We start from the raw sequence: 23,768 nt of genomic DNA, 5'->3' as shown, positions 1-23,768 counted from the left end.
CTCTGCCCCGATGCCAGTGTTATGATTATCAAGCAATTTAACTGTAAGGAAACTCTAGGTCTAAACTCCCAATAGAATGAATTTTAAGACTGTCAAGAAAGATCATGAGAAATACCAACAAAAAAACCAAAGCTTGCCATTCAATTGGACACTGATGATAAATTGAAGATAAATGTGACATACGTTTAAATTTGTAAACTGTGTCAAATATTGTAGGTTGCAACCCAGTTATGTTTAGAAAACATGGTTACTTTTGCAACCAGTTAAGGAAAAGATTGTTACTATTAACCTCCAACCACATACAACTGCACTCTCAACCTGTCAGCTCAAACTAAACATCAGAATAGGACTATTTGGACTGGCAACCTTTAAGGAAAACTCAGGTGCTGCAAGAAATGTTTGTGATTCACTAGGTGACTGTCCTCCCACTAATTGCTGGAGACAGCTTCTAATAGTTTTAGAAGCCTCTCTGCTCAGATGAGATGTAAAATTGAAGTCTTGAACATGCAGTCATTTAAACTTCAAAAGCATTTTTCATAACTGTAGATGTTAACCCTAACATACTGATTTGGAAGATGTAGATACAAACCCCTCCTATCTACCCTAAGCTTAACAAAAATAAGAGAAGTTACTAAAATTGTAACGGTACCAGACGAACATCGTACAACACAAACCGTGATTTAAAAATTTTATCATAGCTCAAGAAGAGACTTCTACTTTGTGAAGATCACGCTGATATCCCATGAAAGTATTACGGGGTCTCAAATGCAGCATGCTCTTTATAAGTGTAATTACTAGGTTCTGAACAAGAATAAGTTGGCATTCCATGTGTTTGTGAAGTACGCAGAACTGTAGTTCTGTAACTTGAAAGCATGTGGTGGACTCAAATATCTCACATTATGTAACATGTAAGACTTTTATACCAGAGAGATTCCAGAGGACTGGAAAAGGGCAAATATAGTGCCCATCTATAAAAAAGGGAAATAAGGGCAATCAGGGCAATTAAAGAGTAGTCACTTAACTTCAGTACCTGGAAAGGTAATGGAGCAAATAATTAAGTAATCTATTTGCAAACACCTAGAAGATAACAAGGCAATAAGTAACAGTCAGCATGGATTTTTCAAGAACAAATTGTGTCAAGCCAACCTAATAGCTTTCTTTGATAGGAGAAGAACCCTTGTGGATAGGGGAGAAGTGGTAGACGTGGTATAGCTTGACTTTAGTAAGGCTTTTGATACTGTCTTGCATGACCTTCTCATAAACAAACTAGGGAAATACAACCTAGATGGAGCTACTATAAGGTGGGTGCATAACTGATTGGAAAACTGTTCCCACAAAGCAGTTATCAGTGGTTTACAGTCAAGCTGGAAGGGCATAACAAGTGGGGTCCCGCAGGGATCAGTTCTGGGTCTGGTTCTCGTCAATATCTTCATCAGTAATTTAGGTCGGGGTGGGCAAACGACAGCCCATGGGCCGGATTGGACCCATCAGCCATTTTAAGCCGGCCCTCGAGCTCCAGTTGGGGAGTGTGGGGTCTTGGGCTTGCCCTGCTCCGGTGCTCCAGACGGGGAGCAGGGTCGGAAGCCACTACACGTGGCTCCTGGAAGCCGCAGCATGGCCTCCTTCCAGGGCTCCAGCCAGGGTTGGGAGCCACTCCACACAGTTCCTGGAAGACGCAGCATGGCCCCTCTCTGGCGCTCCAGCCAGGGAGCAGGGTCGGGGGTCGCTCCACACGGCTCCTGGAAGCAGCGGCATGGCCACCTGTCTGGCTCCTATGCGCACCAATGGCCCCACTCCAATGGCCTCCTCCAGCGCTCCAATGGGAGCTGCAGGGGCGGTGTCTACAGACAGGGCAGTGCAAGGAGCTGCCTGGCCACGCCTCCACATAGGAGCTGGAGGAGGGACATGCCGCTGTTTCCAGGAGATGCTTGAGGTAAGCATCACCCGGAGCCTGCACGCCTTAGCCTCTCCCCGCGCCCCAACCCCCTGCCCCAGCCCTGATCCCCCTCCTGCCCTCCAAACCCCTCGATCCCAGCCCGGAGCATCCTCCTGCACCCCAAACCGCTCATCCCCCGCCCCACCCAGAGCCCACACCCCCAACTGGAGCCTGCACCCCTTCCCACACCTCAACCCCCTGCCCCAGCCCAGATCCCCCTCCCACACCCTGAACTCCTCATTTCTGGCTCCACCCCAGCGCCCGCACCCCAACCCCAATTTTGTGAGCCTTCATGGCCTGCCATACAATTTCTATTCCCAGATGTGGCCCTCAGGCCAAAAAGTTTGCCCACCCCTGATTTAGGTAACGGCATAGAGAATACACTTATAAAGTTTGCAGATGATACCAAGCTGGGCGGGATTTCAAGTGCTTTGGAGGATAGGATTAAAACTCAAAATGATCTGGACAAACTGGAGAAATGGTCTGAAGTAAATAGGATGAAATTCAATAAGGACAAATACCAAGTACACCATTTAGCAAGGAACAAATCAGTTGCACATATACAAAATGGGAAATGACTGCCTAGGAAGGCATACTGCAGAAAGGGATCTGGGGGTCATAGTGGATCACAAGCTAAATATGAGTTAACAGTGTAACACTTGCACACAAAAAAAAAAGCAAGCATCATTCTGGGACGTATTAGCAGGAGTGTTGTAAGCAAGACGTGACAAGTAATTATTTCGCTCTACTCCAAGCTGATTAGGCCTCAACTGGATTATTGTGTCCAGTTCTGAGCACCGCATTTCAGGAAAGATGTGGACAAATTGGAGAAAGTCTAGAGAAGAGCAACAAAAATGATTAAAGGTCTAGAAAACACGACCTATGAGAAAAGATGGGAAAAAATTGGGTTTGTTTAGTTTGGAGAAGGGAAGACCGAGAGGGGACATGATAACAGTTTCAAGCACATAAAAGGTTGTTACAAAGAGGAGGGAGAAAAATTGTTCTCCTTAACCTCCGAGGATAGGACAAGAAGCAATGGGCTTAAATTGCAGCAAGGGCGGTTTAGGTTGGACATTAGGAAAAACAGTCAAGGTGCTTAAGCACTGGAATAAATTGCCTGGGGGGGTTGTGGAAACTCCACCATTGGGGATTTTTAAGAGCAGGTTAGACAAACACCTGTCAGGGATGGTCTAGATAATACTTAGTCCTGCCTTGAGTGCTGGGGACTGGACTAGATGACCTCTCGAGGTCCCTTCCAGTCCTGGATTCTAACTGCTTCTGCCAACAGGCAGCAACCATAACTTCTTAAATAAGGATGATTCAAGGTACATTAATACTTCATCTTTCCAATGCCACTGATTGCTTCAACTGGAGTGGCTGCAGTTGTCATCTTGAACTAACAGTTTGGCAGGATTTCATAAATGCCAGGAGACACCAACCAAGTCTGAAATTCCTTCGTATTTATGCAGCTGCACCACCAACATGCATAACAAAGCTAAAATCAGCTGAAATATTCTTGCTAGTACTCCCTAGATTTGAGTTTGGGGATAAGGGAGCAGTGGAAGGAAAGAAATTTTCAATGGGAATTCCTCAACATCAGAATTTGATGGCTGGGGGAGGGGGGAAGGGGAAGAAATCTGTTTCATGGCTCAGGAGTTTTGTCTAGACATTTAGTCAATTCAGTTGTGCTTCAACTTGCAATATTTTTAAACACACCACAATCGACACTATTTGCAAACAGAGGCAAAACACACAGATAAGACTAATGTCCTCTTGGTGCTAACTTACACTTGAATTCTGCAGCTTGAGTCACTACTGACTGCTAGCATTACCTGCACACATTTCTGTCTACCATCCAGAACACTGCCAAGTGTTTCAGAAAAAGCTTCAATCGAAAACATCTTACCTCATTTTCTGAAGATCTTCTTGTGCTCTGGCTAATGCTGTTTCTGCAAGCTTTGCTCTGTGTTCCATACATTTCAACTGTTCAAGGATCACTGTGTTATCACTTAATCCACTGGGGTCTGAGATGTTTGTAGAAGCATAAAGATCCTCTATGTCTAATGAAATAGAACAACAAATGTCATCAACCACTGTCAACTGACAGCATTACCTAATTACAGTTGTGTGTGTGTGTATTATATAAAGGGATAAATTAAGTGCCTGATGCTGCTACCTTCATTCACTAAATAGTACCTTATTCCACAAGTATCTTCATGGATAGGACTACTGGCAGAACAAGATAATACTTAACATAAATGAGCATGGAGGAGGTAGGCCCTTAACACCAGTACTTCCCCACCCCTCCAAAAAAATCTACCTTTCAAATGTGTCTGAATACTAGTCTTCATGACTCAACAAATCAGACATTCCCTTTAGCTGAAGCCGATAAAGGTGGTACACCTTGCTTTACCAATTACCTTAGCCGAGAGCTAGAAGGGCTATTAACTCAAAAGACAAGTTGTTCTACAAGATGAAGGCTTTTATAACTAGCATGTTACAAAGAATATATTCACAGCCCTTCAAACTCATCCCTCAGGGCTGTTGTGGAGCTTAATAAAAATGTATGAGATGCTTTGAGATCATTAGGTAAGTAGAATTCATTATTATTAAAATAGTGCCTTGGCCTCAAAACATAGGTCCAACCTTGCACTCACTGAACACAGCAGACATAACTCTCACTGGATGTCAACAGTGCAGAATTAGGCCCCACCACACTTGGGAGATGGGGTTATCATAATTGAGTCTCTTGCATGGTAGAGCACATTCATCCTCTGGCTTGTCTTTCTTGAACTAGCCAAGAGCACTGCAGAGAAAATGGGCTTGGATTTAGGGACCAAATACACCTTTGCTTTGATCTAACAGAGCTATGCTTTTCTGGGGAGGATTGCACAAGGCCAACAAGAGCTGTGGCAACAGAAATTCTAGAACCAGTGACACTGGAACACTTTTTACAGTACAGATACTGAAAGCCAGTGGTCCCCAAAATTTTTACTTCACACACCCCCTTTACCCCTATCCATGCCCTCTCTGCCCATAGCTGGGGCCAGGACCAGGCCATGGCTCTGGGAGGACAGGGGTGAGGAGGCTGAGGCTGGGACCACAGCTGGGGGTGGAGGCTGGGACCCCAGGGCGTGGTGCCAGGAAAAGAGTCCCGGGCACCGGGCCAGCAGCAGACGGGACCCAGGCATAGGGCCACGACCCCGCACAAAACCTGGGGGTCCAGCAGCACACCCTGAATCCCTAGTTCCCATGCCTATGACTAGAACTGGTTAGAGTCATGGAGGATGGGGGAAATAATGCTTCCACACCACTTAGAACAGGAAACAAAATCAGTATCCCTACCCTAAAGGCAGTCATAGAATCACAGAATATGAGGATTGGAAGGGACCTCAGGAGATCATCTAGTCCAACCCTCTGCTCAAAGCAGGACCAATCCCCAGACAGAAGTGGATGTCAAAGCCATGACAAGCCATTAGTAAAACAGTCATGAAGCACAGGACATTGCTCCTGAAGTCCTGGAGAGAGCCTTCTTATTTAGATTTAGTCAAGCAGCTTGGAAGTTACTTCAGTGGATCAACAGCAAAATCATAGCTTCCTCTAGATACAGTTTGGATGTTCTAAAAAATGAACTGGAGATATATAGAAAGAATAATGTCTAGTAACAGGAATAATTGGAATTAAAAATCATACCCCTGCTGGTAGGTCAATACTCATTTTACCCAATAGATAAAAGTGAGAGATACATTTACACCATGATTTTCTGAAGTGCTGAGCAACTCTAACTCCTAATAACGTCAAATGGATCTGTGAGTACACCGCACTTCTGGAAATCTGGCCCTTGGCAACTTGCTCAAGTATCACATTGCAAGTCAGCAGTATATTCAGAAAAAATCCCAAACTATCAGTTGGTTAGGAACTGTGTGCTACTGTCTTGTGTGCTACCGCAATACAGAAAGTTCTAATTAGGACAGGGCTCCCCCTTGTGCTAGGGAGTGTACAAACATAGGAGGACACGGTCCCTGCCCTACAAAACTTACAATTTAAATGAAGGAAAGATGCACCAAGTGAGTGACAAAATAGTATTGGCAAAGGGGAGGAAGAATACAAGTAACACAGATAAGTTGTGAGAGATAAACAAGTGATTTGTATAGGTCATCAGAACTCCAAGATGGAAATACAACTCTTTAACGTATAATTTTGTTATATTATTGTATTTGTTGGGTACCTAATGAAAGACAACCAATAGAAAACATGAAGTAGTTTTCAATGACACAGATTACTGCCTCTAATGTGTTTATTTGTATGTGGGATTAATTTTAAGTACCCAAATGGAATATTCAAAGATGTTTTGCTGCAGCATAAGAATGGAAATTCCATAAACATTTAGAGTTAAGTGTGACACTCCCTCCCCAATCTGTTCATACAACCTCTTATTTTTTCAATTGATTCAAAATATTCATAGATCACTTCACATGACCTTTTTGGATAGTCCATTGCCCTGGGAAATGTAAATCTAGCCCATCTACAACTACGGATATTGTCTCACGTGGGATGTACTAAACTAGGAAAGGGACGAATTCACTTAATTTTCTAGTAGGCTATACTCTGACTGAAAAGTCTTACCAAACTGAAGTAACAGATCATCTTCTAGCTCTGGTTTCAAGTACTCCTCTTCCTCCCAAGGCAGTGGGCTGCTGAGAGAATTCAAGTACTCTGCAGTTGGTTTCTAGACAGAAGTTAAATGAGCATGTGAAATAAGGTTCTTCAAAATCATAGGACCTTAATTTAAAAAATAAACTACAAGACATAATTATCTTAGGTTTCAGATTAGCAGCCGTGTTAGTCTGTATCCGCAAAAAGAACAGGAGTACTTGTGGCACCTTAGGCATGGTCTACACTAAGGGGGAGGGGGGGTCGAACTAGGGTACGCAAGTTCAGCTACGCGAATAGCGTAGCTGAACTCGAAGTACCCTAGTTCGACTGACTTACCCGTCCAGACGCGGCGGGGTCGAACTCTGCGGCTCCAAGGTCGACTCCGCCACCGCCGTTCGCGGTGGTGGAGTTCCGGAGTCGACCGGAGCACGCAGGGAGTTCGAACTATCGCGTCTTGATTAGACGCGATAGTTCGAACTCCGAGAAGTCGAACTCACCGCGTCGACCCGGACGGTGAGTATAGACCTACCCTTAGAGACTAACAAATTTATTTCAGCATAAGTTTTTGTGGTCTACAGCTCACTTCTTCGGATGTTAGTTTCACTTTTCTCCCATCATTAAAATCACCTGGGCTACGAGTGTCTAAACGACTTATTAAAATAACCTTGTAGCAAAAGCTGAGAGAGAAGCATTACTTGGCAACATGATGTAGAGCAGAGGTTCTCAACCTTTTTCTTTCTGAGGCCCCCCCGCAACATGCTCCAGGCCCTACTTGTTCCACAACAACTGTTTTTCTGCATATAAAAGCCCGGGCTGGCATTAAGGGGTAGCAAGCAGGGCAACTGGCCACGGCCCCATGCCACAGAGGGCCCCACAAAGCTAAATTGCTCAGGCTTCGGCTTCAGCCCTAGCCCCAAGTGGCAGGGCTTGGGGGCTTCAGCCCCACATGGCAGGGGCCTTCTGCCCTGAGCCACAGTGAGTCTAATACCGACCCTGCTTAAGGATCCCCTGAAACCTGCCCACAGCCCCCGGATCCCTGGTTGAGAATTGCTGAAGTAGAGACAGGTACGCCTGGATTCTAAATCTGGCTCTGACAACAACTGTGACTTGGAGCAGGTCACTCAGAGCCCAGTTTTTACAAGTGCTGAGCCTCACAGCTCTAAGTAGTTGTATATGTTCAGCACATCCTTAGGGGAAAATCAGGCTCGAAACATCAGTTTCTCCATTTGCAACATCGCAACAATTACCTACTTCACAGGACTAATAGTAAGATGTAACTAACAAGTCCATACGACCTGAAGATGAAAGCATGCCTGGACATTACAGGTCTCAAAAATGCTAAGTTGTGTAAAACTAAACTGAATCAGGAGAGTTACAACACATTAATAAGTTGTAGTGTACACAGGGACATGAAGCAGCCCCTACTATACTACAGCTCTGAACCAGATATCCTGACATCAGTAAAACAGAGAAAGGGCCTGAAACAATCAAATTAGAAGTGAGCAATACTTCCAGTACTGCCAAAACTACTTAGGGTTCTCTCCTTTTGCACTTTCTACCCACCTTACGTAATCTAGTCTTAACTACCAGAGAGTGATTCTGTACAGACATGGATCCAGTGGCAAGGAAACCCCCTCCCTAAACTGAATAGAGCAGCAGCTGTTACTCCAGCTGGGGCCAGGCTGGTAGGTAAATTCCACTCATTTCATCAAACCCCAATATGCAGCACAACCACATGAAGACCAATTACTTGGACTTTATAGGAGACAGGAAATATTGCCCTGGAATGAATAAATTTTGTGTCTCAATTTTAAAATACTTTTAATTTATTTAAGGTGGATTTTACAAAATAAAAACTAAAAACCACTTAAGCTGCTCAGACAGCTGCATAAATTCATTTATAAATTTTAAATCAATTTCCACAATTACTTATTTCTAGAGACTTAATGTAGAATTATTCCATAAAAACAAACTCAAAATATTTGTTTTTCCCCATGCACAAAGCAACAAATTGAAGTAATAAACTGTCCACTTACCTTCCTTCTAACAAAGTTTATTAGCTTAATGTATCCATAAAACTCAAGCGCTGCAAAAGAAAAAAAGCTCATGTAACAATAAAATCACATATTTGACAATAGTGCAAATGTTAATTAGTTGTTCAATTGGCCAGTGTTCCCAGGGGTGCACATTAATATTCAGTGCAGTGTCCCTATCTTAATTTGCCATCTACATTATTCTGATATTTTTCTTCAGGACTTAAGTGTCAGATCCTTTAATTCTGTCTTCAGTTTATATTTGCTACACACTAAAAACTGAACACATGTAAACATAGCTTATCTAAGAGGGAATTCTATCACTTAAACAGCTTTCCACCTGGCTTGCTGAGAAAGGCAGCAACATCCACAGTAACATCGATAGTAAGACTCTTTGGCTAGAAACCTGAGTATAAATGCTGGTATTTTATCCCATGACAATTCTGATACACATTAGCAGCTTTCTAATTATTGAATAAACTCTGTCAGCTAGGACTAATTTATGACAAACAATCCCTTAAACTGGCTATGTAGCACAACAACAAAAGTGGTTTAAACATATCCCATATTCGCTATGCAATGACAGCAACAGAACTATTCCATTAGGTTGCTATATTAATCCATCATTTACTCTAGTTCAAACCAGCAAGTGACCCATGCTGCAGAGAGAGACGGAAGGCCTCTCCTCCACCCCCGTCTGTCAATCTGACCTGGGAGGAAATTCCTTCCCTACCTCAAATACAGTCATCAGTTAAACCTTGAACCTCTGGGCAAAACCCAGCAGACAGATACCTGGGAAATAATTCTCTGTCATAACTCTGAGCCCTCCCCATCTCGTGTCCCATCTCTGGTGATTGAGATATTTGCTAATAACAGTCACAGATAGGTCAGATGGCCTACAATGGTATATGACCTATAAAATCCCTTCCACAAATTTATCAAGCTCAGTGTTAAAACAAGTTAGGATTTTTGCCTCCACAACTCCCTTTGGAAGGCTGTTCCAGAACTTTATTCCTCTGATGGTTAGAAACCTTCATCTAATTTCAAACCTAAACTTACTGATGGACAGTTTATAGCCATTTGTTCTTGGGCTAACATTGGTCCTTAACTTAAATAACTCCTCTTGGTCCCTGTACTTATCGCTCTAATGCATTTAGAGAGAGCAATCATATCTCCCCTTAGCCTTCCTTTGGTTAGGCTAAACAAGCAAAGCTCCTTAAGTTTCCTTTCATAAGGTAGGTTCTCCATTCTTTTGTTCATCCTGGTAGCCCTTCTCTGCATCTGTTCCAGTTTAAATTTATCTTTCTTAAACAGGAGAGACCAGAATTACACACAGTATTCCAGATGAGGTCTCACCAGTGCCTTGTATAAGGCTACAAACACTGCCCTGTCTCTACTGTAAATACCTCGCCTGATGCATCCTAGGATTGCATTCGCCTTTTTTCATGGCTGCATCACATTGGCAGCTCATAGTCATCCTGTGATAGATGAATATACCCATGTCTTTCTCCTTCTCTGTCACTTTCAACTGATATATCCCCAGCTTATAGCAAAAATTCTTGTTGTTAGTCCCCAAATGCACCTTGTACACTGAACTATTAAATTTCATCCAATTTCTATTACTTCAGTTTTCAAGGTCATCCAGATCTTGTATGACGGTGGTCCCCAACCGGTCGAACACCATCAACTGGTCAATCCTAGAGGATCTCCAAGTCCATCGCGATCTCCAGCGGCGCAGTGGGGCTACCACTAATACAGGCTCCCTGCCTGTCCCGGCCCCACACCACTCCCGGAAGCAGCCATCATACCCCATGGCACAGGGGGAGGGAGGGCAGGGGTCTCCTTCTGCACGCTGCTCCTGCCAGCAAGCACCGCCCCCACAGCTCCCAGTGGCCGGGAACAGGGAGCTGTGGCCAATGGGAGCTGCAGGGGCAGTGCCTGCAGAGAGGCGCAACACGTAGAGCCACGTGCCACCTGCTGCCCCCCCCCAGGGGCTGCAGGGGTGCGTTGGCCCCTTCTGGGAGCGGCGTGGGGCTGGGGTAGGCAGGGAGCCTGCCTTAGCCTCGCTGCACCGCCGACCAGGAGCCACAGGAGATAAGTGCTGGCCAGCAGGAGGCCACACCCCAACCCCCAATCCTGAACCCCTTCCTGCATCCTGAACCCCAACCCTGACCCTCCTCCCAGAGCCAGCACCCCAACCCCTTGCCCCAGCCCTGATCCCCGTCCAAGAGCCAGTACCTCCTCCTGAACCCCAACACTCTTCCCAGCCCAGAGACCCCTCCTGCACCCAATCTCCCTCCCAGAGCTTGCATCCCCTTGCCCACTCCTGCACCCCAACCCCCTGCCCCAGGCTCAGCTCAGAGCCCCCTCCTACAGTGCGAACCTCTCAGCCCCAGCCCAGAGTCCACCCCTGAACCCCAACCCCCCTGCCCCATCCCGGTAAAAGTGAGTGAGGGTGGGAGAGAACAAGTGGCGGGAGGAGGGGAGTGGGAGAGATGAAGTGATGGAGGGAGGGATAGCTCAGTGGTTTTAGCATTGGCCTGCTAAACCCAGGGTTGTGAGTTCAATCCTTGAGGGGGCCATTTAGGGATTTGGGGATTGGTCCTGCTTTGAGCAGGGGGTTGGACTAGATGATCTCCTGAGGTCCCTTCCAACCCTAATAATCTATGATTCTATGGGGTGGGGCTTTGGAAAAGGGACAGAGTCTCAGGGAAGGGGTGGGGTAGATCCTTGGTTGCCCTTAAATTCAAAAAATGATCTTGGGCGTAAAAAGGTTGGAGACCACTGTTATATGATATTCCAGTCCTCCTCCACATGGGAGTTATCTCCCAACTTTGTGACAACCACAAATTTTATTAGCACACCCCCACTTTTTGGGCCAAGTTCATTAATGAAAGTATAAAATAAGACTGGCCCCAGGACCAATCTTTGAGGAACTCTACCAGTACCCTCTCTCAAGCCTGACAGTTCACCTTTCAGCATGACCCATTGTAGTCTCCCCTTTACCCAGTTCCTTACCCACCTTTTGATTCTCCTATTAATTCCTGAATTAAATCTTCTCCAATTTAATAATTATTTCCCATATGGAACTGTCGCAAATGCGTTACTGAAATCCAGGTAGATTCGCTCTATTATATTTACTTTGTCTAGAAAATCAACCTCATCTTTCTTTGATAAGACAACTGGTTTGGCGCAATCTACCCTTTGTAAAGGTATGTTATATTTTACCCCAAATACCATTTAGTTCTGTGTCCTTAACTACTCTCTTTCAAAGTTTGTTCTAAGACCTTGCACAGAATTGAGATCAAATTAATGTGCTTGTAGTTTCCCCAATCACTCTCCCTGCCTCCCCTTCTTAAATATAGGTACTATATTTGCAATTCTGCAGTCATAGGGCACAATCTCCAAGTTCACAGATTCAATAAAAATCCTTGCTATTGAGGTTGCAATTTCATGTGGTAATTCCTTTATTATTGGATGGAGATTATCCAGGCTCCCTGATTTGGTTCCATTAAGCTGTTTGAGTTTGGCTTCCATCTCAGACGTGGTAATTTCTACTTCTATATCCTCATCCTCATTAGTCACCCTGCCACTGCCCCCCTAACTCCTGATTACTCTTCTTAAAAACTGAGGCAAAGTATTAGTGTAGGTGTTGAGCCATACCTACATTACTTTAATCTCCATCCCATCCTCAGTGCTTAGTGGTGTTTTCTTTTTATTTATATGGTAAAAGAATCTTACTATTGGTTTTAATTTTCTTTGTAAGATCCAATTCTGCTTGGCTTTTGGCAGTTATCACTTCCTCCCCCTCCTCCCCTCACATTTCCTGACCTTCAAGAGGTAGCTTTCCTGGCTGATCCATCCCTTTTTCATTACTTGCAAGCTCTCTTAATAACCTCTTTGAGATCCTTGTCCAACCAGTTTTGTCTGCAACCCTTCCCTACATTCCCTCTCAACCCCCACTTTGCTTAGCATGCAGGCTTCTGAAAGTTTTAAGTCAAAGTTGCAAAAACTAATTCGAAGCCTCCTCCATATTCAAATCCTTGAATTCTTCACACTCAAGTCCACTTCCCTAATTTTTGTAAAGTATGTCCTTTTGAAATCAAGGGACCTTAGTTGCAGACCTATTTTTTATTATCCTTCCATATATCTTAAACTGAATTAACTCATGATTACTTGAACCGAGGTTGTTCTCTGCAATTCTTCTGTGAAATCTTTACTTACCAATATTAAATCTTGTTGGTTTACTGACTATTTGGTGTGTCAACTATCACATCCAAGAATATCTGGGCCCTACCATTATTAGTAGCACTTGCCCTCCAATCTATAGCTGGGAAATTAAAATTCTCCCATCATCACACAATTCCCAAAGTATTTATGTCAATAAAATATTGAAGAGGTCTCTATCCACATGGAAACCAGTGTTACAGACCCCAAACTCTATCCCTTGGAGCCTCTGTTACCTTTCTTCCCCAAAGTAATTTTGATCCCACAGAGTCCATTTTATCTATTCCATCACTTCTAATTTCTGTACGGTCTACCTCGTCATTATATACAATGCTACTCCACCACCTTTACGTCTATTACTGTCTTTCCTGAACAGCACATGCCTGTCAATACCTCCTGTGACAAAGTGGGAATGTTCTTAATGTTTTCTTTGAATACTGAGTGGGGAGTATTGACCTGGAAATGTTTCAGGGGACTTCTGCTGGGACTGTCTGCATTGGGGATGGGAGACTTTCCTTGAGGGAGGATACCTGAGCATGTAACATGAGAACCCAAGATGGGGGTTGGAGGCCAGGTGACACCTTTGCCCGGGAAACTGGACAAAAGCGGGGGGAGGGGGGGCGGGGGGAGGCTGAGTGAGACGGCTGGAGGGAGTTTCAGTTTGGAGCTGGCTGGGAAAACGGAGGGGAGCCCAGATGGGGCTCTGGTCTCCCTGCCCCCTACCCCAAGATGGACCTAACGGAGGGGGCCCTGTACCTGCAAGACCTGTTGTCTGTACCTGCAAGACCTGTCTTGGACTGTGTTCCTGTCATCTAAATAAACCTTCTGTTTTACTGGCTGGCTGAGAGTCATGGTGAATCACAGGAAGCCGGGGGTGCAGGGCCTTGTCTGCCCCAAACTCCATGACACCTCCCTATCTAGGTTCTTATTACCATGTCCATCACTGTAATATCTTAGTATCTGAGTGCCTATAATTCCATCAGTTCCACCCCCTCACCCCCATCTGCTTCACATCAACCTCCCCTCACTAGGAGCTCCCATATCTACCACCCTGCTTTAACTTCTCCCTATTCTCTTCACATCCAATCCACATCCTTCTCTCTCCCTAGTAAATAATTTCCGAGATTTATCCTACACTACTTGCAGAACCATGACAGGGGCCCTGGTTACAGCATGACTGCCCTGACACCACAAAGCAGTTCTATTCTGCAGTGTAAATAGGTCTTATTTAAAATGATCTAAACCCCAATGTGTCAAAAGGATAACAGCCTTTTAAGATGGGTCCCTCGGCAACAGCAAAATTATAAATGTAGATGGGACTGCACCCGGTGAAAAACAGTTGAGGCATTTTCAGATCTTAGAATGCCCTAATACAAACATGGCTGTTCAGTGTAGCAGGTATGAAAAAGCAGAAAGAGCTAAGAAGGGAAGATGGCTCTTGGGCAGATGCACTCAGCTATGTTAGCAGTAACTGTCAGACGCTGTTCACACTTAAGCTCTGTCTAAACTGTAGAGAACCGGTTTACTGATAGAAATAAAGGACAAAAAGTGCCCAACATGGAAATGTTGTGTAGGAATTTTATTAGGCTTAGTAGGGCATACATAGCCCAGACAGAAATATGTTTTGTTTGCCGAGTCTTCAGAAGGAGGGGTTTTTTTCCTTTTTAAATTATTTTCCTTTCTTGGTGCACAAAAAAAATTTAAATAAAATGCCATTTCATGGCAAAGAGTTAAAAATTATCACAGAAGTACTTACCATGCTTATGGATCATGTTACTAATATTAAATTGATGCACCGATTTACAGTGGGAAAATGTATCTTCAGCAGAACTGAACAGCCTGCAGGTAAAAAGAGAGGTATGAATATGCATTGAGTCAATAGTAGTATAACACTAATTTAAATTTAGATTTTTTAGAGAGAGAGAGAGATGTGACATACATGCAAGAGTCTAACCTATCCCATACTGCTGTTATAAGTAATTTAAACAAACTTTTGCATTTTAGTAGAGGAAGTATTGAGTGGTGCCTAAATATTTCTTACCTACCACAACAAAGTTGCGTAGCCTAATGGTTTTTCATGGAGTGCTTTCAGATAACGCGATAGACAAACACCAAGATTTTTGTTTTTAAATTTCCCACAGGATTCATTTTATTGACAAAAGCTAGATGTCAGGCTATGATTTTAATGTGCTAACTGGCCTAGGGGTCAGCTGAGAACTGCTTAACTCACACCCGGAGGCCAGCCCAACTCACTTGTGTGTTAGTATAGTTGAAAACAGATGTTAACGTGTTTAGCGTTTAAACTTCATGAAAAACTGGTGGGATGTTGCGTGCATTGTTTGCACTTATCTGTACCCTGTTATAATATAATGCCAAACATTTGCATTGTAACGAAGTAACCCATCAAGCGAGAAAGAAGCCAGTGTAACCTAAATGAAGAACTTTAACAGGAAAGTGCTAATTCCTGAACATTGAAAGCAAATGGTCATTGTGTGCGAGATCAAAGATCAAAGACTTTGTTAAGTGCATTCCTTCCCCGAGCCCCTCCACAAAGAAGGGAACAGCATGGCTTGCTGTCAGCTTAATTTCTGTGAGAGGAAGCTATAAATATGGACACAAGGAAGAATTCTTCATCTCTGGACTGTTGGGATTCTAACAGGGCAGAGTAACCAAATGAGAAGATGGACATCCCCAGAGTTATAGCCCTAAAAGACTTTTGAGAAACTGGCAGATTACTACATCTCTGCTATCTTTTGAAACCACAACCCACTTTAACCTCTCAATAACTCTCGTTCCTTTTTCTCAGATGATAAACCTTTACTTAGGTCTATACTAGACTTATAAATCTACACCCCTGAGCAACATAGATCAGTATAACTAACTCCTCGTGTAGACAGCACTGTCAGCAGAAGAACTTCTCCCACTCACATAGTTAATCCACTTCCCTTAGAGACAGTAGCTAAGGATTTGGCTACACTTGCAAGTTACAGTGCAATAAAGAAGCCCCAAATGCACTAGCTCACTACCCATCCACACTGGCAAGGCACGTAGAGTTGACTCCTCGGCTACAGGGCTGCTGGTACTCCACCCTGGCGAGAGGAATAATGTTTACTGCGCCTTGGCTACAACACCCAGGCGTCAGTGTGAACAAGGTGTTGCGTTACTGTGCTGTGATCAGCCTCCGGAAACGTCCCGTAATCCCCTTAAGTCAAGTGGCCACTCTTGTCATTGTTTTGAACTCCTGTAGGAATGCAGAAATGCCCTTTAAAAGTTCTGTTTCTGACAGCCGGCATGCAAGCTGCTACTATGGAATGCTGTGTGAGAGACAGAGGCGGGAGGGAGGGGGGAGGTCTGCTGCTGTGCAAACTTACAAGACAGCAGGCTGACATGTTCTCAGCCTCCCAAAAACCCACACTCTCTACCCCCCCACATAAACACAACACACTCCCTGTCACACTCCACCCCACCTCTCCCATTTTAAAAGCACGTTGCAGTCACTTGCATGCTGGGACAGCTGCCCATAATGCACCACTCCCAATGCCGCTGCAAGTGCCACAAACGTGGCCACGCCACTGCGCTTGAAGCTATCAGTGTGGACAGATTGCAGTGCTTTCCCTACCACGCTCTATGAAGGCACTCAACATCTGCAAGTGTAGCCATGCCCTAAGCCTATTGGATGAGCTCTCTCCCATCAACTTAAGAGGGTCAGCGTTAAATCTCTGCAGCTGCGCGGATACAGCATTTTAAGTGTAGATGTGCCCTTAGCCAATTCTATAATAAACTTCCAGGGTAGTTTTTGGATTTGCGTCCTAGATCTCACACCATCTGACTGAGTGACTGGTCTCTTGGGATTGGGTGTAACATGAAATATTTTGTGATTTTTGATGTAAATCACCATTTATAGCACAGTCCAGCTTGCCTTGGTGGCAAGATAAACAGGAGCATCTAAAAGGACTGTCTGACTCCATTATATGACCAGAATCACAGAACTGGAAGGGACCTCTAGAGGTCATCTAGTCCAGTCCCCTGCACTCAAGGCAGGACTAACTATTATCTAGAATCATTGATGAAGCTGTGAACAGAACCAGACCCAGAATGAATCCCTGCGGGACCCCACTCATTATGCTCTTCCAGCATGACTGTGAACCAGTGATAGCTACTCTCTGGGAATGATTTTCCAACCAGTTATGCACCCACCTTATAGTAGGTCCATCTAGGTTGCATTTCCTTAGTTTGTTTATGAGGAGGTCATGTGAGACAGTATCAAAAGCCTTACTAAAGTCAAGATATATCATATCTACCGTTTCCCTCCCTATCCACAAGGTTTGTTACCCTGTCAAAGAAAGCTATCAGGTTGGTTTGACATGATTTGTTTTTGACAAATCAATGTTGACTATTACTTATCACCTCATTATCTTCTAGGTGTTTGCAAACTGATTTCTTAATTATTTGCTCCATTATCTTTCCAGGTACAGAAGTTAAGCTGACTGGTCAGTAATTTCCCAGATTGTAGTATAGACTATTGTAGTACTTTGGGAGTTTACATCTGGTACTGGGTTAATGAAATCTAATTGTGGAACATACCTCCAGTTTGGGGTGTCTGCCCTGCTTTTGAGTCTGCCTTGAAGCAGGCAATCATAAGACACTCCAGACAACACGACACCCGTGTCATAGGAGAATAAAAGCCTCTATTTGCTGAGGAATAGAGTAAAGAGAAAGATAGCCCTTTGTTTTCCTCCCAGAAACACAATCTTAAAAACAAAACAAAAAAACCCACAATTTCCCCCTACTTTAACCTTGGCCCTGTGGACTCCGTACCTTTCTAGCAAAAGAACTGCAAAATTCAAACTACTGATCTATTTATTTTCTCAACCTGTGCCCATCACTATTCCCACCTACAAACTAAAGTTAGTATTAATATTACAATAGCAACTAAAAGTACCAGCTGAGATCAGAGACCTATTGTGCGAGGCACTGTAGAAACCTACAGCATCAGATCGTAAACTTCGGAATAGGAATTAAGCAGACAAGAAACAGCGAATGGGAACAGAAACAGGAGCACAGAAAGGGAGCACGAGTTACCCACAACCACTCAGCAAATCAGCAGCAGAGCTGGGCTCGACTGACAGGAAAACACGCAGGATTCTTTGGTGCTTTAGGATATTTGCTTCGAGAAAACCGCACCGCAAACACAAACCGCTCGTCTGAAGGCAGCTGGGTTCGGAGCAGGCGCTGCAAGCCCCAGCTGCCAGGTTGGCTCTAGGAGGCAAGCGGGTGCGAGAAGGGGGAAGGAAGAGCATCACCCCAGGGAGCAACGGACAACTGGGGAGCGACTACGGCACGGCACCCGCGGGGCCTCTCCCAGCCAGCCACCGGTGCCCGGTCTGCCCGCAAGGGCCCCTCCGCCCCCACCACCAAGCCAGAGGCAGCCACGAGGGGCCGAGGTAGCCGCTCCCTCCCCGGCTGCGCGCACGAACCGGTCACAGAAGAGGCAGGGGGTCTGCAGCTCCGCGAGGTCCTCCTCGTCCTCCCAGGCCTCCTCCTCGCCGCCGCCGCTGCCGCTGCTGTCAGACAGCTCCGGCATCTCCGCCTCCTCCGGCGCCGCCCGGCCGGGCCCCGGAGCTGCGGGCACAAGGGCGAGGGGTGAGCGACCCGCGCGCTGCCCCGGGGGCGGGGGACCGGGGCTGTCCGGGTACCCAGCTGCGGGGGCTGCCCTGGAACACATACAGACACCGCGGAGCGCGCCACGTGCGAGGCGCACGAGCACAGCCACAGCCGCTGCCGCCGCCCCGCCCCACTTCCGGGTTATCGCTACAGCCATCGCCCAATAGGGTTCGGAGAGAACGCGCGCGGAGGGGCGGGGCCGAGGTTACGCCGCCAGAAGGAGAATGGGCCGAGAGGGGCTCCCAGGGCTTGCGAGGAGGGGGCCACTGCTCGGCCGCGCGGCCCCTGCTGCCCGGCGGGGGAATAGCCCCCGGACAGCAGGTGGGTAAACACGCCATGGCCAGTGTGAGGGGCGGGGCGCTGGCCCAGGGAGGATCCCGGGCTCGTCCCGTGCGTGTGGGCGGCGGCTCAGCATCCCGCCGGCTGCCCTGGTTCGCGGGCGGAGCGCGGCACCCGCTGCCGGAGGCGGCAATGGGATACGGGCGGGAGGGAGCGGACAGGACAGGACAGCCCGGCCTCGAACCCGCCCCCGCCCCCGCCCCGTGCTGCCCGCGGCCCCTCACCCTGGTGTCAGAGCGCCTCGCGCGCCGCCTGGGGGCACTGAACCTCCGCGCGGGGCCGGGCCGCGCCTTGCCCCACTGGGCAGAGACACTGACCCCCCCCCCCAGGTTTTAGGGCCACCCAGTTGAAGAAAATTGTTGGTGCCTGCGACCCAACGGAGCTGGGGCCGAGGGGTTTGGGGCTCAGGGTGGAGGCAGAGGGCTGGGGGCAGAGGGGTTCAGGGCGTGGGAGGGGGTCTGGGCTGGGGATGGACGGTTTGGGGTGTAGGAGGGGGCTCTGGGTTTGGGGGTGTTCAGGGTTGGGGTGTGGGAGGGACTGAGGGCTCTGGATTGGGGGTGCAGGCTCTGGGGTGGGGCTAGGGATGAGGGGTTTGGGGTGCAGGAAGGGGCTCCAGGTTGAGGGGGGGCTGGGGTGCAGGAGGGGGCTCGGGGTTTGCAGGGGGTTCAGGGCTGGGGCAGGGGGTTGGGTCACAGGCTTACCTCCGATGGCTCCTGGTCAGCAGTGCGGCAGGCATACATAGGCAGGCTTCCTGCCTATCCTGGCACCATGGACTGTGCTGTAGCCCAGAACCAGCTCCTAGGTGGAGGCACGTAAGTGTAGGGTGACCAGATAGCAAGTATAAAAAATCGGGACAGGGGGTGGGGGTAGTAGGTGCCTATATAAGAAAAAGCCCCCAAAATCAGGAATGTCCCTATAAAATGGGACATCTGGTCACCCTATGCAAGTGGCTCCACATGGCTCTCACCTGCAGGCACCGCCCCCTCCCCCCCAGCTCCCATTGACCGCCGGTGCTTAGGGCCGGGGAAGCACCTCCCGAGTCCCTGCATAGGATCCGAACCTGCTGCTGGCCGCTTCCGGGGCGCAGCGTCGAACAGGTAGGCACTAGCCTGCCTTAGCCGGGCCGCATCGCCGACAGGACTATTAATGGCCCGGTTGGCGGTGCTGACCAGAGCCACCATGACCCAGTGCCTTACAGTCCGTGTCCCAGTACTGGGTTGCAACCCGCAGGTTGAAAACCACTGGCCTAGGCAATGGTCGTGCTGCTGCAGAAGAGGATCTGGAGGGGTCTCGGGGATTACTGCCTGCCTATGAGTCAGCAGCAATGTGATGCAGCTGTGAGGAAAGCTAATATTCTCAGGATGTTAGCAGCAGTGTGGTAGGGACTGGGGAGGTAATTGTATCACACTGCTTCATTTTAGGAGGGCCACTGCAAGAGTTCTGTCCATTTCGGGGCACAAAACTTTAGGAAAATTGTCAACAAATTGGAGGGAGCCTGGAGGAGAGCAACAAAAGTGATAAAAGGTTAGAAAACCTGACCTAGAAGGAAAAATTAAAAAAAATCTGGGCATGTTTAGTCTTGACAAAATAAACTTGAGGGGGGGGACTTTATAACAGTCTTCAAATAAGTTATGAGCTGTTCTCAAGGGTATGTCTTCCCTGCAAACCTGCAGGACTGCATCTCAGTGCCTGGGACACTTGACTCAAGCTTGCGCGGCTAGAGCTGCAGAGCCATAAATAATAGTGCAGATGTTCTGACCCTCCCCCCTCACCAGATTTCAGAGCCCAGGCTCCAGCAGTTTTTAGTCCTGAAGCCCAAACCTGAGCCTGAGTCAATTACCCATGCTCTGAGATAGGGGATTGAGAGTTTTTGTTTTGTTTTTTTTTGCAGTATAGCCACATGCAAAGATGATTGTTCTCCTTGTCCATTGACGACAGGACAAGATGTAATGGGCTTAACCTGCAGCAAGGGAGATTTAGGTCAGATATTAGGAAAAGCTTGCCAATTATAAGGGTAGTTAAGCTCTGGAATAGGCTTCCAAGGGAGGTTGTGGAACCTCTGTCTTTGGACAAACATCTAACAAGGAAGGTCTAGGTTTACTTGGTCCTGTTTCAGCACATGGGGCTGGGCTGGATTTCTTTTCAAAGTCCCTTCCAGGCCTATACTTCTCTGATTCTATGATAAATGACTTGCCCAGGGTCATACAGCAGAAGTATGTGGCAGAGCAGGGAATTGAATCTGGCTCTCCTGAATCCCAAACTAGTGCCATAACCCTTCTCATGCTTCCTAAAAATGTGGGAGATTTAACACTCTGTGTGCAATGTGCCCTGGACAACAGACACATTCAGGCTTGTGTTTTTTTGTCCTTCAGTCTTTTTATTAACAGACCATGGAACCTATAACAACTCAATGCCCAATTCACAAATATGGAAGCATCATAGCAATATACTCCTCTACTCCAGACACAATTATCTGGCTTACCTATCTGCATGTAAAATTATAGTTGTTGCTTTACATTTACATCAGCCATCTGAAGAAGAAAGAAGGTCAACTTTTTATTATGATGCAGGGACAGCCCTCTGCTTCCCACCTGCATCCTGTTGTGTATATATAACCCACATTATCCCAGTATATTCCCCTTTCCCTCCTTTGAAAAATGGGGTGGTGAAGAACCCCTGGAGATGTATGATGGTTCTTGGGCCTCCCAGGACTGAGAGACTTTTTGTTACCCCCTGCATCCAGTGTGAGGGATTCTTGCCTGGGCCTGGCTGGGTTTCAGCTCCCTAACGCTCCCAACCTTTCAGCCACTCAAGCACTCTCCTCTGGGCGATGCGAGCCCTCTCTTCATCTTGCAGGTTAACAATAGGTGCACCCCAATCTCAAATCCCATAGAAATGTCTCCCTATAATATCCAGCCTGATACTGGCTACTCACAGCAATCCCAGATCCTCTGCCCACAAAGGTGCAATTTACCCCAGTTTACTGGATTTACCTTAATCACCGCTCCACTGTGAACCACACAGCACTTGTGAGCACTTATAATAAAACAAAAGGTTTATTTAAGAAAGGGTAAAGATTTAACTAGAAATGAGAGAAAGTGATGGAAACAAACGGTTCCCATACAAAACAAAATCATAAAACACAAACATAATAAAATAGGGGTCCCCGCCACACACACCAAGGTCAGTCTGCAGCTTAGCTGCCTGGTTTCACAGGAACCAGGATTCAGTTTTTCATGACAACATCCCTGCTCCCCAAGATGTCTCCTCAGTTAAAGAATCCAGAGTGCCTTTTCCCACTCTGTGTTATGCTTAAATCATCAGAGTGAGGCTCTGTTTGTTGTAATGTTCCTTTTTTTTTACCTTCAAGTGATTTTGATTGTTTGTAGTGGGCTCTGGTGGTTTTCCATTAAAAGTTTTGGGATGGAGCAAGGCTAGACAATTTAGTCTTGATTACATCACTTGTTAAGCAGCATGGGGTGATAACTCCCTTCTGTTCAAATGCGCTATCACAGACATAATATCCAGTGGTGATTAACTTTTATTCCAAGTCCATAAACCATGCGTTCAGTATAAACACATTATTCCTTACCTATTACCTGTGCATACATTTTGCAATGATTATGAATCTTTTCTATAGATATCTCATGTTACTCTTTATGGCTAAATATTCTGCAAGACGTGTTTGGTACAGTGAGTTTGTCTGGTCAGACATCAGAATTGTTTCCAAAGAACAGGCAGAGACCACCTGTACCTGCTATTAGTGAGGGGGTGGAGAGACAATTTAAAGGTTCAGCTGTCCCTGGAACAGTTCAAGTCACACACACCCCTCAGGTAGGACCCCTCTTACCCTCAGTTTCCCCTCCTGGAAACCAGAGCCCCTCCCTGCAGCTCCCAGCTGTTGCTCCTGCCTCTCCCCAGGTGGCACAGCTTGGACCTCACTGGCTCTGACAGCTGCAAAGCAGGGAGAGGGGACAGTCACACCATGTGACTGAGCAGGGCTGGCAAACCCTGGCAGACATATGGGGGGGGGATATGTGACCCCCACATGCACCCTCCTACATGTCACCTTTGAACAGGGAGACCCTCTGCCAAGGAGCCTTAATGCTGCCCCACTAAGCTAAACAACCCTCAAAGCTTCTCCCCAGGCCTGGGAGAAGGAGGTGAAGAGCCCCTGGAGCTGCAGAGATGCACTGAGGGGCATAGGTACCAACTCCATGGTGCTGGAGCACCCACAGAAAAAAAATTGCAGGTGCTTAGCACCCACCAGCAGCCAAGTTCCCCTCTTCCCCCACCCCCAGTGCCTCCTGCCTGCCAGTAGCTCTGCTAATCAACTCTTCCTCCCTCCCACTGTCTTCTGCACTCTGCAGCGAAGATGATTGCAGCAGGTGGGAGGGAGGGGGAGAAGCAGGGATGGGGCAAAAAGAGGCAGGATAAGGGCAGAGCTGTGGCAGAAGAGGCAGGGTGGGGCATTGGGGGGAAGGAGTGGAGTGGAGGCAGGGCCTGGGGCTGAGGCTGAGCATGGCTTGAGCACGCCCCAGCACAACTAGAAGCTAGCACCTGTGCTGAGGGTGAAGGAGCAGATGTGGGGCTAGGAGGTTGTATAATTCATGGACTGGGGACAGCAGATCTGGAGCTGGGGGGGCAAATAATTAACATGGGGGGGTTCAGGAAAAGGGGAAGCTGCACACTATCATGGAGCATTTTATACAGCTCTTTATAAATTTGATCCCAGGGAGAGCTCCTGAAGCTGGGCCCAAAAATTCCCTTACTTTATAGATCTGGGAGTGTTAGCAACGCTATATTCATTCTCTCGCTCACACATGCGCAGCAGGAGTCCAAAAATCAGAAGACATTAGAAAACATCACATCTTTTGAATTAAATCTCATTATTTGGGGAGGGGAGGGGACGT

The 23,768-nt window shown here is 46.8% G+C and overlaps 1 protein-coding gene across 2 annotated transcripts in view; it reads right to left on the bottom strand.

Annotated features, from left to right (window-relative positions):
- The window catches only part of PRMT3 (protein arginine methyltransferase 3), a 105,476-nt gene extending 86,882 nt beyond the window's left edge, over positions 1–18,594 (bottom strand). Inside the window, exons 1-5 of one of the 2 annotated variants that reach the window (XM_045016451.1) lie at positions 18,330–18,594; positions 14,609–14,691; positions 8,629–8,678; positions 6,563–6,665; positions 3,843–3,996 (exon numbers count right to left, since the gene is read on the bottom strand). In XM_045016451.1, coding sequence (XP_044872386.1) covers positions 3,843–3,996; positions 6,563–6,665; positions 8,629–8,678; positions 14,609–14,691; positions 18,330–18,577 — 638 coding nt within the window. In that variant the 5' untranslated portion in view covers positions 18,578–18,594. The remainder of the gene's footprint in view (positions 1–3,842; positions 3,997–6,562; positions 6,666–8,628; positions 8,679–14,608; positions 14,692–18,329) is intronic. The other variant, XM_045016450.1, reaches the window with a different exon arrangement.
- Positions 18,595–23,768: the final 5,174 nt, after the last annotated feature.

The sequence above is a fragment of the Mauremys mutica genome, chromosome 4, assembly GCF_020497125.1.
Source record: "Mauremys mutica isolate MM-2020 ecotype Southern chromosome 4, ASM2049712v1, whole genome shotgun sequence".
NCBI classification, from domain to species: domain Eukaryota; kingdom Metazoa; phylum Chordata; order Testudines; family Geoemydidae; genus Mauremys; species Mauremys mutica.
Note: the sequence above shows the minus strand (reverse complement) of the source record. Positions and strands in the feature narration are given on the sequence as shown.